At 40.1% G+C, this 18632-nt stretch overlaps 1 protein-coding gene across 7 annotated transcripts in view; it reads right to left on the reverse strand.

The window, feature by feature from the left end:
- Positions 1 to 18632, reverse strand: part of LOC141982516 (cadherin-19-like) — a 175583-nt gene that overhangs the window by 41367 nt on the left and 115584 nt on the right. For 5 of the 7 annotated variants that reach the window (XR_012638105.1, XM_074944700.1, XM_074944697.1 and 2 more), the window contains exons 2-3: positions 16810 to 17036; positions 7755 to 8049 (exon numbers count right to left, since the gene is read on the reverse strand). Coding sequence is in view for 6 of the 7 variants with exons in the window: in XM_074944700.1 (XP_074800801.1) it covers positions 7755 to 8049; positions 16810 to 17007 (493 nt within the window). In the remaining variant the exon portion in view is untranslated. Of the gene's footprint in view, positions 1 to 4384; positions 4545 to 7754; positions 8050 to 16809; positions 17037 to 18632 lie in introns of those variants that run through there. The other 2 variants (XM_074944701.1, XM_074944699.1) reach the window with 2 other exon arrangements.

Genomic DNA, 18632 nt, shown 5'->3' on the forward strand with positions numbered 1-18632 from the left:
AAGCACTCTTGCCCCTCCCCCCAGCCACTCCCCACCCCCCCCAGCAAATAAGATCATGGGTACTACCAGGAGCAGCCCTGAGCTGTTCGGCACCTGTGTCTGAGATTGGGGCTGTGGCTACAAGTACAGTGACCCACCTGGCTCTATGTTGGTGCCAGCCTGCACCTGCTGCTCTGCACCCAGTCTCTGTGGATCTTGCTGCCCCAGCTGCTGCTGCCACCACTCTGGGCTCATGCTACTGCTGCTGGTGGGGCAGGCAGGGGAGGGAGGCTGGGGGTGTGGAGTATGGGGGGACAGGAAGGGGGGCCCATTGTGGTTGAATTGAGCAGCTCCAGGGGCAGAGTTGCAAGGGCTAGATGTGGAGTGTGTCCCTGGCCCCAGGGGATGGAGGAGACCATGAAGAATTTCAGGGAACAGATGGGGAATGCTATAACGGTACAAGGCAGAGGGGAGGTGCAGTCAAAATCGAGGGATGCATCAACCACACTTTTTCGACCCATTATCCCCCTAGTTGCAAAATCCAGCTCTGCCACTGATCAAACTAGTGATATATACATCTTTCTATTGCTGGTGAGAAATTTCAAAGATAAATTGACAGGTTAATCTTCAACAACCGCGAACATTTGAGGCTTTCAACTTCAGAAGCAACACCCTTCTCAAACATGACTGACGAGTAAGGGGTATATATATATACACTCAAGTACATAAATGTTAACTCAAAACAAACTGTGATCTAGAAACAGAAGGTCACCAGAGATCAGTCTCACTGAACCACTCCTGCATATGAAAATCACTGTTAAGCATGAAAATAATGCAGCCCTTTTGAAGTAACTGAGTATTAATATTGACAAAAGCTACCACTGTGGATAATCCAGTGGATACAGTGTATGATTGATGCCATCTCTGAAACAGGAACCAAAATACAAAAAGTAAAGCTCAGAAATGTGCTATTTTATGGGATTATATTTAATAGATCGGGGATATAGATACATAGAAAAAGAGATTGCTTATGTGACTGCAATATGATGATTACAGCCTATTGGATCTTATTCAGTTAAGGCCATGTTTCATTTTCTACTCATTTTATTAAAAAATGAATACTTGAAGCTGTGATTTGTAGTACTACCCATTTGGGCAGCTCCAGTCCAATCCCTCTGGTTCTGTGTTGGGTCTGCTGAGGTATAGAAGCAGGCAAGGAAGGGCTAAGGAGCATGGAGCTCATACAGGTGGGCTCTGCCAGGCCTAGGTGCAGGGTATGAAAGGAGAAGTAAGCAAGTGGTGGTAATCTAGTAAAGAGAGGCCAGGCTCAAGGCAGGGGTAAATGCTCCTCTCCTTCTTGAACCTCAGATGGAGGAGAACTTCCATTTTAAAATGTGGAATATATTTTTGAAAGGGGTGGGCTTTATTTTGGGATTGGCTTCTCACATCTCCCAAGAAATGAGATTCCACACCATAGATTAAATGTGGACTTGGTACTAGGCAGCCCAATAAGGAGAGATTCCTTTCCAATTTTGAATTTGTCACCTCAGGTGGAAGATATTTCTGTATGGGTACTACCATACAAAAGCAAGATGTTACCTCAGTGGAATAGTGCTTCATTAAATGTGTCAACATGAGCAGTTATGCCTGAATAATAAAAAGTTGCCACTGCTACTTAGCATCCCTGAAACAATAGTATAAACAATACTTTCAGCTTCCTCTTTGGAATTAAAAAATAAATCAGCAAATACAAATGTTGTACTTTATACTAATGGGCTCACACATTTTTAAGCAATTTTCTGAAGTTCCAGGAGTAAAATGACATAACTGATGGCCTAATTGGTATTGTTCAGAGTTATGATACCATTTATGGAAGTATCATTTACGCAGGAATGGAAGTTTGGAAAGGACAATGAACTTGCCTTTGGTATGCCAAAGATGCAAGTTACTCAGACATACCCATCAGCTTTCACACACTTGTGTCTTTGAATACAGTACAGTTAGATTACACAATACTGATAAAACAGTTCAGACCCAAATATGTGTTTTATGTGTTCAAACATAGATCTAGTTAATAAATCTATTTACACTTTCTTTATGATACTACTCTACCATCTAAGTTGCGTACACTGCTTTCCGTACATTCTCTTTAAAGATAAAATTGTTCTCTTTATTGTTGGTGCCTCCTATGGTGCAAACATCAGTGTCGTTTACCTATTATAACATATTAGGTAGCTACAGGAGAGTCATGTAGGAAATATCTTTTTGTTTTTCTAACTAGGCCCGAAATAGATTAAAAATATTACATATTGATATATCATTGAATCTGACTCCGACCCATTCTATAAGATGTACTGCATTTGGAGGAGTTTAATAGCACTATGGGAAGCACTTTATTTAAAATCATACCAAATGCCTGAGGGAAAACCATAGTCTTGTACTCCCAAAAGAGTCCATTTACTGATACATGTTTCATTTACTATGACACTTACATAAAAAATCCTAATAAAATTTAAATCCCGCAGATATGGGAGAGCTTAGAAAGCATACTCTTATGCTAATTTTCATTTATGTTCATATAAATATTAGTACTTGAACCTAACTTTGGGCTAAATTTTCCAGTGTATGTGGCAGGTCAGTGTTGGGGGCGAGGACATTCTGTGTCAGACTAGGGAAAGTAATACATTATTGTCTTTGGCTAGGCAGTGCTTTCTGTCACCTTATTTTCCTTGGTCTGTGCTTGTCTGCCGGCAGAGAACTCTTTCCCAAATGCAGAAGATGAGCACAGAGCCTTGTAGTGCTGTTTCCTCACTAGGTGATGCCCAGATCTGAAGGGAACCTAAGCTAAAAGATAAAAGCAAACTGACATGCTTAACTCAGCCAAGGGAAATTCTATGTCTGCTGTGAGAGAAGAACTGGTATGCTGAACTGATATGGGGTTGATGTCACAAAGCTTTGTTGTTTCCAGTCTCCATCTGCTGGTAGGTTAGAGGACCCTTTACTGGAATTAATGTTTTAGGATGCCGAGAAACTAAGGTCTTTGGCTTGGCTCTACTTGCTTTGTCCAGATTCAGGGTGCAGTCTCTACACACGATGCAGCAACTGGTAGCCAGTATTTAACACCACTCTGAGTTCTAATGAGTGTATGAGTGAGGGTAAAGGGGCATGTTCATCCAATGTGCGTATGGGAGTTGTCTGTAGCAGTATAACTCCTGAAATGACCATGTTGTCAGTGCTGCAGGGGTTCCCACACCATGGTGCACCCCAAGAAAGCTGCTTCATGTGGGTGTCCACAGATCTGCAGGCTTTCACCTAGATTTATATTCATGACTCAGGGCGATCAGAAGACCATGAATCTATCACTTCTGTAAACCAAGTGTCTCTCCAAGAGGGAAGCATGCAGAGAGTCTCCTCAGAGATCACCCATTCAGGTAAGGTTGGGGGAGTTTACTTTTGTACTTTCTGTGCTAAGGGGAGGATGTAGGCATTAGATCTGTAAAAATTCCCTAGCACTGTCGAAGTACAAGTACCTCTTACATAATCACAGAGCAGGGATTGGCAATCTTTGGCATGCGGCCCGCCAGGGTAAGCCCTCTGGTGGAATGGGCTGGTTTGTTTACCTGCCACATCCAAAGGTTCGGCCGATAACGGCTCCCACTGGCTGCAGTTTTCTGCTCCAGGCCAATGGGGGCTGTGGGAAGCAGCAGCCAGCATATCCCTCAGCCCGCGCCGCTTCCCGCAGCCCCGATTGGCCTGGAGCAGTGAAATAAGACCAGTGGAAGGTGAGATTGGCCGAACCTGAGGACGTGGCAGGTAAACAAACAGGCCCTGCCCGCCACGGGGCTTACCCTGGTGGGCTGCGTGCCAAAGGTTGCCGATCCCTGCCTCAGAGGAATATCTTAGATTAAAAGAAACCTTTAACCAAATGGAATATTTAATTCATTTTATTCTATAATCCTGTGATATTAGAATGGAAATATATAATAGATGACTCAGGGGATTGGTTATAGGGTTTTGAGTCTTTCATTTTATGTGGTCAATTTCTATCCCAGGTCACTAATTATTTTAGCATCATCTAAAAGCAGTTTGCTGGACTATTTGAAATAAGCTGATGCTTTAAAAAAAGTTTCTTGGGAACATGTCTCCACATACCCTCTCTCCCCACACACACATATCACCACTACAATTGGCCCTAACTGTCACCCTTGTTGGCAGGCTCAGCCAAGAGGTCAAGGCCCAAGTTTATTCCTGTGGAGATGTAAGTACCTTATACCCGTCAGGGTTGAGGTTAATTGAAGGACAGCGCAAGAAAGCTTTCACAGCTGCACCCCATATTGTAGCTCTTTGAAGGATTATAGAAAAATATTGAGCCAAAACTCATATGATATAAAATGGCATTGCTCACCTGCTCCATAGCTGAGGATCTGGCCTACAATCTCTTGATGTGTCACATCAGCACTTTTCATGGACAAGAATTTAACTGTCACATAATTAACGGAAACAAATATACAAGTAACACTAAATGTTAATGTACACATGTAAATTCAGAAACCAAAGGGAAGTGAAACATTTTTGTTTAGCCATTCATTCCTTATTAATTCATCTTCCACTGTGGTATTTTCTAGAAGATTAACATTTTAAAACCATTTTTCTTGGGTTACTGATGACTGTTTATGCTCCTATTTTTATGTTAATTCAATATTCGTATCATGTGTATAGTCAATTCTAAATATCAATTACATAGACTAAGGGCCAATTCTAGGTTTATGCCTGCCTCCATGCAAACCTAAATGGAGGGGTTTTAAGGCCAAAATGTCTGCCAGGACAGAATTCTGTGGCAGTGGAGGGCCCAGAACAGGCCCCAAAGTGATCGTCACTGTCAGGAGGTGGGTATAGCCTGGTGGTGGTAGATAAGCTGATTAAGTGGATCTGCCAGTAGCATCTGCTAGTGCGGTCTTATGGATCCCTGGCTATAGAATGAAAGTGCTCCCTCTATGGGAAGTCCAAATGAGTGTAAACTGGCCTCTCAGAGTAGGTTATCATGTTATAATTTGAAATACATCCAAGGGTCACCCTATCCCAAAATCACTGACCATGAGATGAGAGCTGGGGGCAGGGTGTGGGTGTTACACCATGATAAATGGTTATTTAATGATAGATAAGATGGTTGTCAAAAAAAAAAAAAAAACATAACAGGGATTTTATTTAAATCAAAACAAATGGAACTGGTTTCCGTCTGCTTCCAATAACATTAAATATATGAAGAATACATATAATAAAAAATAACTATTTGAATAAACACACACACTTTAACTTACTACTAAGTGTACTTAACTAAATATAACTCTCTAAATAAAGAAAAAAACCTATATCTATCTCAGTATGTACAGGCTATTATCTTATAGGTTATTGTTATTATTATAATTATTATTAGTTCTGGGCTCCCCTTTCCCCAGATATCTCACTGGGTGCTGTCTAATACTCAAGACAGTCTTTGAGCCCCAAGTGCCTCTCGTGACTTCCTGAAAAGATGGACTTGACTCCAGTAGTGCTTACTTGCGGGGGTGCACATTAAACCAGACCCACGGGATCTGAAGGACCTTTGGTTCTCCTGTTCTAGATCTCTGGGACATTATGAATCAATGACAGGAGATGACCAGATCCAATGCTCAGGAACCTACAGGAATGGTTGATCAGGAACATGCCATCAAACACACACTGACTTGACCAGCCAGCATTGAACTCAGGGGACCCTCTCATACACATATGTCTGTACTGCTCAACCTCAGCTTTTCCACTTACTCACGGTTTCTCTCAGTCCTGGTTTCCCTCTGTCCATCTGTCTACCTTCCCCTTAGCCTGTTTCTCTCAGTTTACTCACTGACTTTGTTTCTGTCTCTCTCTCAGGTTCCCCCTGGCCTGCCTCTGTCCCTCCACCATCCACCTCTTCTCCTCCAATTGTCAATTCCTCTCCTCCCACTTTCTCAGAGAGAGGGAATGGGAACAATGACAGTGCAATCACATTGAACACACTCTAAATCATATATCCCAATACTGGGTCAAATCCCTTTACTATATTTACATGAGGGAAGCACTGCCTGCTGGCCTCTGGACTAAATCTCTCCTGCTTGGAAGCTGAGATCCAGAGTGGCACAGGAAGTTGTAGTTTACATCTTGCTGTGAGGCTGTGACAGATTCAGTGAAGCTGCCCTAACAGTAAATGGGTAATGCTGAATGATACATAGTTTTTAGTAACTTTTATGATCACTGATGTTATTGAGGTAATGAGCTTATTAATTCACACAGTTTTAACTGGCACAATGTTTGACTTTCTTTTCAGTATTATTTGCAATGGAAATAACTGAAGTAGATGAAGGTAGTAATTAAAGAGACTAGTGGGATATGTTGATTAAATTTTAAAGGATCAATTTTTTCCCATCTTTCAGGACAATTTGGACATGACAGTATCTATAACTTGCTCATTTGTGCCAGTTGCTTTCTTTAACCTAATTTTCCTTTTTTGACAGGATGGCATCTTTACTTATTCCTTCAGTACCACCCTTCCAGACATATTCCAAATCCTGGTCCAAATTCTATCTGGCCCTAACATAGGGATGCTGGGACAGAGAGGGAATACAAATTACCTTCAAGACCCTTCCCCTCTAATGCAGCCTGTACAGGGGGCAGGGAAAATTTCTGTCTCCATGCTTAAGGAATACAGGGGTGTTTCCCTTATTGCACCTCCAGAGCATAATTCATCCTAAATGGAGAGAAACTGAGTGGGCAAGGATTAGGGAACAAGTGCCACCCGTCTAAAGGATGGTGAAGTGTGAACACTCTTACTGCATGCCAGAAAGATTGGGAAGGAATTGTACCTTTGGACAGTGCAGCTCCACGCCACCCTATTGCATCCGCACACAATCCCCAGCATAAACCAGATTAGTAAACTTGAAATCTGGCACTAAGAGGAAATACTGACTACCCATGATGTGAAAGGCACTCTTTTCTGTTCCATTTACAGTACATGGTGTGTTACATGGAGTGTAATAAAAGCTTATGATTTAATCATCATACAGAATCAGAGTAGCCTGAAAGAGGTGATCAAGTAATTTTCATTTAGTTTGAGCTTACATTTATGTACTTAAAGGAGTCAATAGAGGTTATAGGCCCTTGCAGTTTAACTGTATAATGATAGTTTTCCATGGATATAAGCCTGAAGAACAGACATGTTGTGACCAGTAAACATGATAGTGACACTTTTTGAGAGATTAGAGGATTGGTGTCCTAGCCAACTTTAAATTTGAATGTTAGATTCTGTTTCCCTCGCTTCTCCTTTGCAACCTCAACTTGATACAATATTCTGCTTGTCTTGAAATGTAATGTTGCTGTGTCCTGATATTCAACACTACTATTTTCAAGCCTAGAAAGTTGGCTGTGTTTCATTGGTGTATGAAGGGATGTACCATAGTTATATATCTGCTCATTACAACCCTGATTTTACAGAGACTTATGCACATGGAGCTACTCACATGCTTAAAGGTAAACATGCCCAGGGGTTCAATAGGACTACTCACATATTAAAGTTAAGCCTGCATGGTAAGTCTTCGCAGGGTTAGAGCTCACCTTTGGGAAAATGCTCTGGAGCCCTTCTGGAGCCCTTTATAGAGTGCCTTCTGAATGAAAGGCACTCTATAAAATAGGATATAAATATTTTAAAATAATATAACTGTCCAGCAACCTGGGAAAAAAAGAGTTGGTTCTTGACTTTCTTTTACCTTCGGGAGACATCTCTGGAACAGTGGCTTCATAAGGTCCATCCAAGAACTTTGGTTCATGATCATTGATATCCTGAACTTTGATGATAAATTCTGACTCAGGTTCAACGGGCAGCTGGGTATTCCTGTTAATTGCCTGTGCTCTTAGAGTGTAGAAAGGTTTCTCCTCTCGATCAAGCTTCTGTGTCACATGAATTGTACCTGTATACTCATCGATAGTAAAAATGCTTCCCGCTCCATCCCCCGTCAAAATGTATTTGAAAGTGCCATCATGTTTGTCGGAATCAGATTTCAGCTACAAGGGAAAAAGATTACTATTTATTTTCTGGGTAATAAATCAAAAGAATTACAGCTTTTTTTGTTCAGACCTATATGAATCTGGTCAACAGTGAGCATTCTTAGGATCTTATACAAGGCTGAGGCTACAGGGTATTGTAATAGATCCATCCAACCATGCAGTAGTTGTTGTTGATTTATGGCCACAATTGAACTAAACATATAAGCACCTGCTTAACTTTAAGCACATGATTAAGTTCAATTGACATCAATGTTTGAGTGTTTTGCTGAATTGGGGCCTATATATCTATATAACAGGGTAGTGAAGGGGTGAAAAACTGTTCTTCCTTTTTTCATATATAGATATAGATATAGCTATACTATTTCTCTCTATATATTATATATATTTCTCTATATTATTGTACTATATACTATTATACTATATACTCTTATACTTTTGTATAATATACTATTATACTAAACTATTAGCAATAGTAAATCTAAATCTGAACAAGAGTGGCACTGCACCTATACAGTAATAGTAAATGGATACAAAGCCATTTGGAGGAGGGTGGGAGGAGTAATTCTGTGTTATTTATTTTGAAATAATTCATTGCTGTTTCTCCTTTCTTTACAAGGTGGTGGTCTATGTTCCTGCAGCTAAGATGAGGTTTGCTCTAATCATGCTGAGCCACAGGGACAATTTTGGTCCAGCCGCATTTGTTCGTGCTGTCATGATTATTTTCTTAGTATTAACAGCACTTTTGTCACCATTTATGCAGTTCTAATATGCCAAAGATCTATAATTATGGTATTTTGAGAACACCAATTTCCAACATGTCCTTTATTTTATAATGTTCCATTTATTTCCTTTTGATTTTGAATCATAATCAGTGCCAATACACAACCTCTGAGCACACTGCCAATTCTATAAAATTAAAAATCCAGTCTCAGTCATTTCATTCCTTCTATCAAGCAGAAGCTCCCTCCAAATACAGATCTCAACCCATTAGCTAGTGCTTCACTGTTCCCTACTTTTCTGTAAAAGCCAGTGAAACAAATGGGCTCTATATCACACGCTGAAAGTTGGCAAATCCATGCTATTTGGGACCAGGGAAAAGAAGGCATGTCAAAGTTCCATCATGACTTTGTGAAGAATGAACTGCCAGCCATCTTCTCTCTTTTCTATCAAGGGGGATCTTGAATCAGGACCTTTGCTGGCTGCTACTGTGGCAGTGTACCATGAGCAGAGAGATAGTCCCTCATGTAGGCTCTAATTATGGTTATTTACTGCCCAAAAACTTCATTAATGCACAGTTACAGTTAACTGGCAATGTCTCATAGCTTTCCAGAATGTCAAGTGCACCCATATTTAAAACTCTAAAAACCAGGAAACAGAGTTAAGGTACACACCAGCCTTGTCATTTCTCACAAGCTAAACTCTGCCCTCTCTGGAGCTGGCAAGAGCCACTGCGGTAATACTGTAAGTATGTTTCAGCCAGGGTTGCCCTATGATTAGGGCCCTACCAAATTCACAGTCCATTCTGGTTAATTTCACAGCCACAGGATATGAAAATTAGTCAATTTCACAATTTCAGATGTTTACATCTGAAATTTCACTGCCTTGTAACATGGGGGAGGGGTTGCAAAGCTGTTGTAAGGGGCAGATCACAGGATTGCCACCCTCACTTCTGCACTGCCTTCAAAGCTGGGCTCTGAATGCAGCACCCCCAGAGCTTCCTGCAGCTGCAGGAGGGTCCTGGAGGTGGAGATGGGTCTGATCTTCCCCATGCTGCTGGGAGCACTCAGCCAGAGGCTCCTAGCTGCTAGTTCTGGCCAGGCTGAGGAGGCACAGGACTTGTTCTTCCCCTGCACGGAAGAGCTTGGAGGGAAATCAGACCCACCTCCAGGTACCTCCCACAGCTGTAGGAAGCTCCGGAATTCGGCAGCAGCCTTGGAGCTTCCTGCAGCTGCAGGAGGTTGCCAGAGGTGGAGGTGGGTCTGATCTCCCCTCAGGCACAGCCGTGCAGGGGAAGAGCAAATCTTGTGCCTCTCCAGCCTAGCTGGGACTAGCAGCTAGGAGCTCCTGGCTGGGGCACTCCCAGCACCATGGGGATTATCAGACCCACCTCTGGTAAATTCCTGCAGCTGGGGTAGGTACCCAGAGGTGGGTCTGATCTGTTCAGGGGAAAAGTAAGTCCTGTCCCTCCCCAGTCCCCTTGTTTCAGTGTTGAGCTATGTAGGCTGTGCAAGCAGAGGAGCACAATAGTGAGTTCTAGCCATTGGAATTTGTAACAGTCTGGTTGTGTATGTGACAGTGCACTACAAGGCAGAAGTAAGTGCAGGTAATGTTCCAGAAAGACCTTAGTATAATGGCCAAAGGGTGGTAACATCTGGTGACTAATGAGTGGTTTGTTCAGGTGTAGGGGAAGTGGTTGAGTGCAGGCCAGGCAGATCCAGTTGGTTTTCACTAAGCTTGCTTTAAATGTGACTTTTGCCTTAGTGAGGATGTGGTCTGACAGTTTCTCCTACTGTACCCACATGTTGTGTGCTCTGCAATGTTCTATATCATATGGAAGGATAAAATGCTACAATGTCTCTTGGGGTAGATTGTGGCATCACTGAAAGAGGACAGAGTTAAGTTTGTGGAGGTGGGGATGATGTGAACCTTAACTCTGTATTTTCTGGTTTTCAGAGCTTTAAGTTTGTTTTGTGAATTTTCCTTAGGGAAGCAGTGGTACTGAGAGGGGTATGACTAAGGTGCACCTGTGGGGTACACATAGACACTTTCTGAGAACAGTTCACTGCACTCAGCTATCAGATTGGACTTTCTCCTTGCCTCTCTATGGCCCCAATAGGGCTGAAAGGACCATGGGGTGGAAGGAAGATGGTAACTGAAGGACTGTGAGTAGATATGTGCAAATTATCAAATTGTCAGTTCAGTTGCTGACCTGAAAAAAAAAAAGTTTTGGGCCAACCTAAATTTTTTTTTAAAATTTTCAGCACAACAGATTTAAAAAACTGTTTCAGGTCAAACTAAAGATTTTGTTTGATCCAAAATTAAACATTTTGACTTTTTTAATCTTTTAAAGATCAATACAATCCAGGTAAAATTTAAAATGAAAAGCCCTTTTGAACTGAAAAATCATTTTAACTTTTTTCAGATTTTTCTTTTTTTCAGCCACAGCAATTATGCAAATTCAACATGAATTCATTAAATATTTTGTCTAACCAAATCTGCATTTTTTTAGAAAAGAAAAAAAGATTTGTCCAAATTTTTTTACCTAGCTCTAGCTGTGAGGAACACATCTACCAGCTGTAGTCAGCAAGGAGGGAAGACTCAGACCCTATACTTCTCTTCAGGGGCAGTGCAAAACCCCCTGTGGTTCTCAGATGAATCAGAACACCCCCTGGAGGTGAATACAGCCCGACAAACAGCTCTGAGAGATGTGAACTGACCCATTCATCAAAATGGGTGTTTTCCTTCCTCCTTTCCCAAAGTCCACATGTTGTGGAATACCAATTTTCAGGATAATCTTGGTATGCATGTGGGTTTTACTTCAATTTGAAACTAAAATCAACAACTTATTGTGGGGGCTGTATCTGGGAAAGCCCTTGACCAAATTACCACAATTTCAACTAACAACTTTAGTGTTGGCTCTAATGTGGCACAACAAATATTATGGATGGGTAGAGTTGCTACTACAGTTAAGGCTGCACCAGGATTTCCATTTGTATAGGGAAGAAGATGAACTAAAAGTCTGTCTTGCAGGTTAGAATAGCATTTTTGAATGTTGATTGTCATTTTCACACTGCTTGTTTTTTTCTATAGGGAGGGAGAATATAATTTGAGATTTGTTACAACTGTTTTTTAAAAGGCTATGTGATTTGTTTTCTATTTGATATTTCTTTTGGACCCCCTTTTTACAAAAAAACACATCACTTTGAAGGGTAAAATTGATACGTATGAAACTTAGGTTTATGTAAGTTGGATGAATTCTTGTAGAACAGGGGTTCCCAAACTTGGTTTGCAGCTTGTTCAGGGGAAGACCCTGGTGGGCCGCAAGATGCTTTGTTTACCTGAGCGTCCACAGGTACGGCCACTCGCAGCTTCCAGTGGCCGTGATTCACCGTTCCCGGCCAATGGGAGCTGCAGGAAGCGGTAGCCCGAGGATCCTAGTTTTCCATTACTAAAAAAAACAAAGTTCTCCAATAAAAACATAAAATAAAAAACATAAAAACCCACATTTTTCCATGATTAAAATGAAACACTGAACTTTAATTTTCCTAGCCACAGTATATACTGGTATCAGTTGAACGCAATGTTTTATTAATACAGGGGAACCCTGTTTATCTGATCTAAGTGGGACTGGGGCCAGATCAGATAATTTAAAAAATCAGATAATTGTAGAGCTTCAGACATGGACAACGGGGTCCCTCTGTCAGCCCCAGTTCAGTTAATACGGAAGAATGGATAATGGAGTCTCAGATAAATGGGATTCTATTGTATTTTTTTTTATTTTTTCACAAAATATAAAAACTAAATATTCTCTATAAAAATGCAAATTCCAAATTTTTCCGCATTTTCACCTAATTATAAATAAATTTCCTGATTCTCAACAACCTCTTTGATCATGCTGACATTGATGAAAGTCACAGCTATTTGCTTTCCTTTGATCACACGTAGTCTCCTTGTTCACAAAATGACTGAGGAGCACATGCCATGATTCCATTACCCTAATGCTGCTGCTTGCTAGAGTCTTTCATTTTCTTTCTATTTACATATGGTACTTTCCTGATAATACTTCTAAAGTAAAATCTGAGTGTGCATATGAATTTCAGAGTATTTAGAATATCAGTTGTTAAACCGGAAGCTTTGCTCTCAGGTCAAACTTCCAGAAGGAGCCCTGCAGATTGCAGGTATACACACAATACACATTCTCAGAAAGCTGCCAAGTGTAGGATTCAGCGTCTCAGAATATAAGAATGACCATAATGAGTCACATCAGTAGTCCATGTAGCCCAATATCCTGTCTTCTGACAATTACAAGTGCCAGATGCTTCAGCAGGATTGAACAGAACAGGATAATTATTGATTGATCCATCCCCTGTCATATTTGTAGTGCTATACTCTTGTTACTCCAGCGTGTTATTTCCATCCATAGCGATTATATGGTACAGTTTGTTTCATTTAAGGTTTTTCAACTTTTAACTCAATGCTTTCTTTCACATATAGTGCCACTCCCCCACCAGCATGACCCTACTCTGTCTTTCCTATATATTTTGTACCCTGGAATTACTGTGAACCATTGATTACAATTGTTCCACTAAGTTTCTATTATGCTTATTATATCAATATCCTCATTTAACACCAGGCACTCAAGTTTATCCCATTTTAGTATTTAGACTTCCACTATTTGCATACAAGCACTTAAAAATTGTCAATATCTAGTAGTCTGCCTGATTGTGATATAACTGAGTGGGACTCTTTTTCATTTGACTGTTTCTCTTCAGGTTCCTTCCTGTACTTTATCAGCTTCTGTCCTCTTCTCTTTACTCAGATATATAGTATCCCCTTAAAAAGCCATCCCCTAATGGATGTCTCTGTCAAAAATGTGTGCTCGCCTGTACCTGTTGGCTTTACTCCAGCCGTTAATTTAAAAACTCCATTATGATCATTTAAAATTTACATTCAAGTAGTCTGGTTCCATTTTGGTTTAAGTGGAGGCCATCCTTCCTGAATAAGATTCTCTTTTCCCCAAAGGTGCCCCAGTTCCTAATAAACACAAATCCCTCCTCTGAACACCACCATCTCATCCACACATTGTGACCCTGCAGTTCTGCTGGTCTAACTGGCCTTGCATATGGAATAGGTTTCAAGGTAGTTGCTCAGGTTCAATGAGTACGGCAGGTCACCTTGAGCCACACGCTTACTTTGAGATCAGGTTACCTACAAACACTAACTTGCAACGAAATAATAGCACTGCTGCACATGTACAAATAACTCTGGAGCATCATCTTTGCTCTAGCCACAATGTAGACCCAACTTTTACCTGGAATGACTTTTTAAATATTGCTTCCCCACAAGGACACTTGCTTCCCCACAACTAGGTGCCAGACACTAACTGAGATCAGTCCTGGGTAGGTGATATCAGTGTGAAGAAGATCAGCATAATAGTTTGAGCTCCAGGTGTGTTATAAGAACCCAAACATGTTGATGCCATGTGATTATTTTTAAGGGGGCTGTATCTTGCTTAAATAACCTCACATTTAGACCATTAACTAGAGATGATCAGAGGATGAACATTTTGTTTTGTGGCAACTTTTGAGGTTTCACAATTTGTTTTCATTCCACCTTGGAACAAAACCAAGACTTTTTATATATATTTTTTATGAAATGTAATTGGTTCAAAATGTCTGGTTTTGGACCACAACCAGATCTTGTTGATTTAGTATATATGTATATGTCCAAGTGGTTAGGATAACGGTTTGAGATATGGAAGACCCAGTTTTAAGTGCCTGTTCTGCCTGTTTCTGAGCAGAATCCTTCATCCCAGATCAGTATGAGCCTTATAGAGACTTGGACCTAGATTTCTTACATCCCAGGCTAGTACCGTATCTACCAAGCTATAGAGTGTGAGAGACTCTTTCTCTCTCTTCTCCTCCCGCATTCCCAACAAATAGTTAATCAAAACCAGAATATCGCTATGAAATTCTTCAGCTTCTGTGAAGTTAAATTTCAATGAAAATGTTCCAACCAGCTCTACCACTAACCTCACCCCCAGATGCCCATTGGATGCACTGATTTTCAAGACAAACCATGTAAGCAGGTGGATTTTACAGCATTTAGGAAAATCAGCTGTAAAACAGTCAGCTGGTCTCAACCTTAACCAATGTTGTGCTACCATCCTTGTAACCAAAAGATTGTATTAGGTGACATGACCATATTACATAAAAAATAGGAGACTTTTTATATTGAACATTTATTGCAGATCCATACAAAGGACCTAATTCTTATTTACACTAAGAGCTCTTTGTGCTACCCTGGTGATGTAAAAGGACCTTAGAGTGAGTGTAAATTGTATTAAGTCAGAGAGGCATAACAGCAAAGTAAATGGTCCTGTATTACAAATGAGAATTAGGCCCAAAAGGTTTTATGTACTTGGTTTAAGAATATATCTGGGGTTATAGTTACATAGATTCCAAGGCCAGAAGGGACCATTGTGATCATCTAGTCTGACCTCTGTATAAGACAGGCCATAGAACATCCCCAAAATAATTCCAAATGTGATGTTGATGGACACATACCTTTTCACATATGTGATCACTGCAAAGGGATTCATAAGATTTATTTACATTTGCAAATCTAGGAGGGACTGATTTAAAATTGAAGTTGTAGAATCATAAGATCTGATTGTATAATCAGAGTGTGTAGGGGAGTTGTGAGCTGGAACAAGTGACAGTTAATAACAAAGACAGTCTGTTTTTGGACTCTTGTTGATTCAGTTCCCTGCAGGGCCTTATTTACTAAAAAGACACTGGCTGATCTTAGATTGTCACTTCCCTACTGACAACAGAGCATGTGCTTCTTGGTGGAACATCACAAGTAAATGTGGCTGATTTAAACAGCAATAAGTTAATCATTATCCTCAATTACAATTCCATATCAATTTACCTGTATTACTGTGAAGAACAAGAAGGAAAGAATATAAGAATTATATTAAGGGTCAGGGAAATCATAGTATTTCTTTGGCATGAAACTAAATTCCTAGCCACAAAAGCATATGCTGTATCTACACTTGCTCCTTTAGAAGTGAGACATCATACTTCCACAGTAGTTACTTTGAAAGGGCTGTGAAAAAGTAATTAATGAATTTTGAGCACTTCACCCTCTGGGCCCAATTAAATTTTAGTGCTAGTTAATTAGTGGTTAAAGTTATTTCAGTTCATTCATCTAGAAAGTGCCTTACAGAAAAGGACACCAGATCTAGAGATTATAATTATTTCTGGTTGAAAAAAAAAGAGCAACTAAATAAATAAATTAATAATAATAATAATTAATAAAAATAAATAAGCAGAGAGGGAGATCGCATTAAGAAAATTATCTTAATGCACAATTTTAAAAGAGGTTGAAAAATAATTGCTCATTGTGCTAAAGCTACATTAATCTAATGAACCATGCAGGTTCCTATAGCTTCTCAATGGTAAAAGGATTTAGTATTAAACTGCTTCATTAAAAATTAATGAGGGGTAAATCACCTGCTACTTAGTGTAATAGAAAATCATGCTAAATACTGTTTGTAAACTGCATTGCACTCAGTATGGCTGCTTCCATACAGTGCCAAAAATAGCATAAGCAAATTGCCAGATGTTGATAAATGAGTCCTTAGCTTTCATTCAGAAGATAAAAGGAAAATTTAAAGTCTGATGACAACATCTACTGTGTGTGATTTTACTTTTAATTGTGTAATGAATTTGGTGTTGAGGAAGATTAAGGACTTATATTGTAGCACTGGTAAAAGCCTGGTATATGTAGGGCTCCGACCCTGCAATGATCTTCCTGATTGTAAGATTAGGACCATAACAAGGGCAAATGTGCAGACATCTGACAAACTTTTCCGCCAATACACTTTCCCTCCTGCCTCTGAGCACAGACTTCCAAATCTCTGGAGGTGATTGCTCTGTCGATGGCCAGATTTATATGATGCAAACAGTTGTTAATCAACTTGTTAAGTCAAAATGTTGCACTCTATGTTGCTGTACCTCCCACAGAACGTACCTGGCCAACATACAAAGGCTCTGTTAAAATCTGTTCTTCCAGCACAAAAAACTGGCTCCATACCCAGCCACGTTTGACTCTCTGAAGTGTTGCAAAAGGTTGCTTCGTTTTGTGGGTGTTATGGTTCTGCATACTTGGAAGGCAAGGCCGTAGCTGACCAAGTGTTAGCAGAAGAGATAGCCAAGTATAACAATTCATACTGAAACCTCCTTTCAATCAATATTCATCTGTGGAAGGAAAAAAAAAAGAAAAGCTTTTACAAAGTAGCACTTCCCTAGCCCCTTACAAATATTGATTCTATGTTAATCTAACAGATCATTTTTACGATTAAAAAATCTTCTTTTCCTAAAAGAGAAGAACCAGAAGAAAGGCAACTTCTGATTAAAAAAGAGAGGTATTTTATTAGGGGATTCAAAGGTATAAAAGTCAGCATTCAATTTCCTTTTTATGAAATCCCTTCAGAGGGACCATCTATGCAAAAAAGAAAATCACCCTTCATTTAATTCATCCTCCAAATTAAGCTGGATAATTGTATTGTGTAGACCAGCAATAATTTGATTGGAATAATTGTACATTTCTGCTTAGACAGGGCTCATTTTGAGCTGTAGTCACTGAACTGCCTGAAGGGTGAATAAGTAGCCTGGGTGATCCTAATGACTGACAGCTAAAATGGAGGATTGCATACAGTTGTTTTTAACCTCCTCATTCCCTCCCTCCTATCACAACAAAATCATCCTGCTAAAAATGCCAAAGGAGCTAGCGTGGTAAGAAGAAGCAGCTAAAATGTGCACATCTCTTCTTTCCTGATCAATAGAAATTAACTGTCTCATCCGATTCTACCTCCTCTGACATTTCATATTTTCAGTTAAACAGACGAAAGGAAAATATAGCCTGGAAGCCCTTGGGTTCCACCAGTCAGTTTAACTGATCGCACAAAATATTCTTTAGGTAAGCCAAGTCTTTGCACAAGATGTATGCTATTCTCATTTGTTGTGAATGGATCCTGCATTGACAGAATTAACAGAACTGTCAGTTTGAAATAAAGTGCAATGCTTGACTGAGAATGGCCATCCTCTATGAGGTGAAATAAAGGATTCTGCAATACTTGGCCACACACACTTGTTAAAGCCTTACTATGAAATCCAGTCTCTGGGGACTATGGGGTTATCTAGGTATGAGAAAAATGTGTTTTATGAGCTGACTCCATGGCCGTCAGCTCTTAGAATATAAGGGAGGTTTCCAGCAGTGATGACACATCTGGCTATACATCCATTTAACCATGAACAACTGTCATGTGTCCTTACCTACCCAGGCACATCTATTCACCTACCCTTAAGCATGATGATATTATAATAATAATAATGAATACCAACACAAACTAAAGACACTTGACCTGGCCTGGGGTTGGGGACACATGCTTGCCCTGAAGGAATGGAATCGCACAAGGCTGAATTACTTGCAAAGAAACTGAAATGTCTCTCACTTATAATGCAAAGTGTCACATTTTTAGGTTGGTGTAAAGGAATTTAAGTTGAAGAAATTGTACATGCTGAGGGACGAGAAGAAAAGAAAAAGTGCTAGTAGGAAGATATAAAGAGTTGTATGTTTTAGCTTTTAAATTCATACACATTCTTCTGTTTCTTCCATATCAAAGCTGTAGTATCATAGGGGAGATTCTGAAAGGAAGGAATTGGAGTTAGTTGCTCCATTGCCATCAACTTTCAGTGGGAGTTGGATGCCTATCCACTTTGTACCTTTGAAAATCTCCCCCTCAGATTCCTTAACACTCAATAAGGATTAATTTCAAGGCATGTGAGAAGGCC

This window comes from Natator depressus, chromosome 2 (genome assembly GCF_965152275.1).
Source record: "Natator depressus isolate rNatDep1 chromosome 2, rNatDep2.hap1, whole genome shotgun sequence".
Lineage (NCBI taxonomy): Eukaryota > Metazoa > Chordata > Testudines > Cheloniidae > Natator > Natator depressus.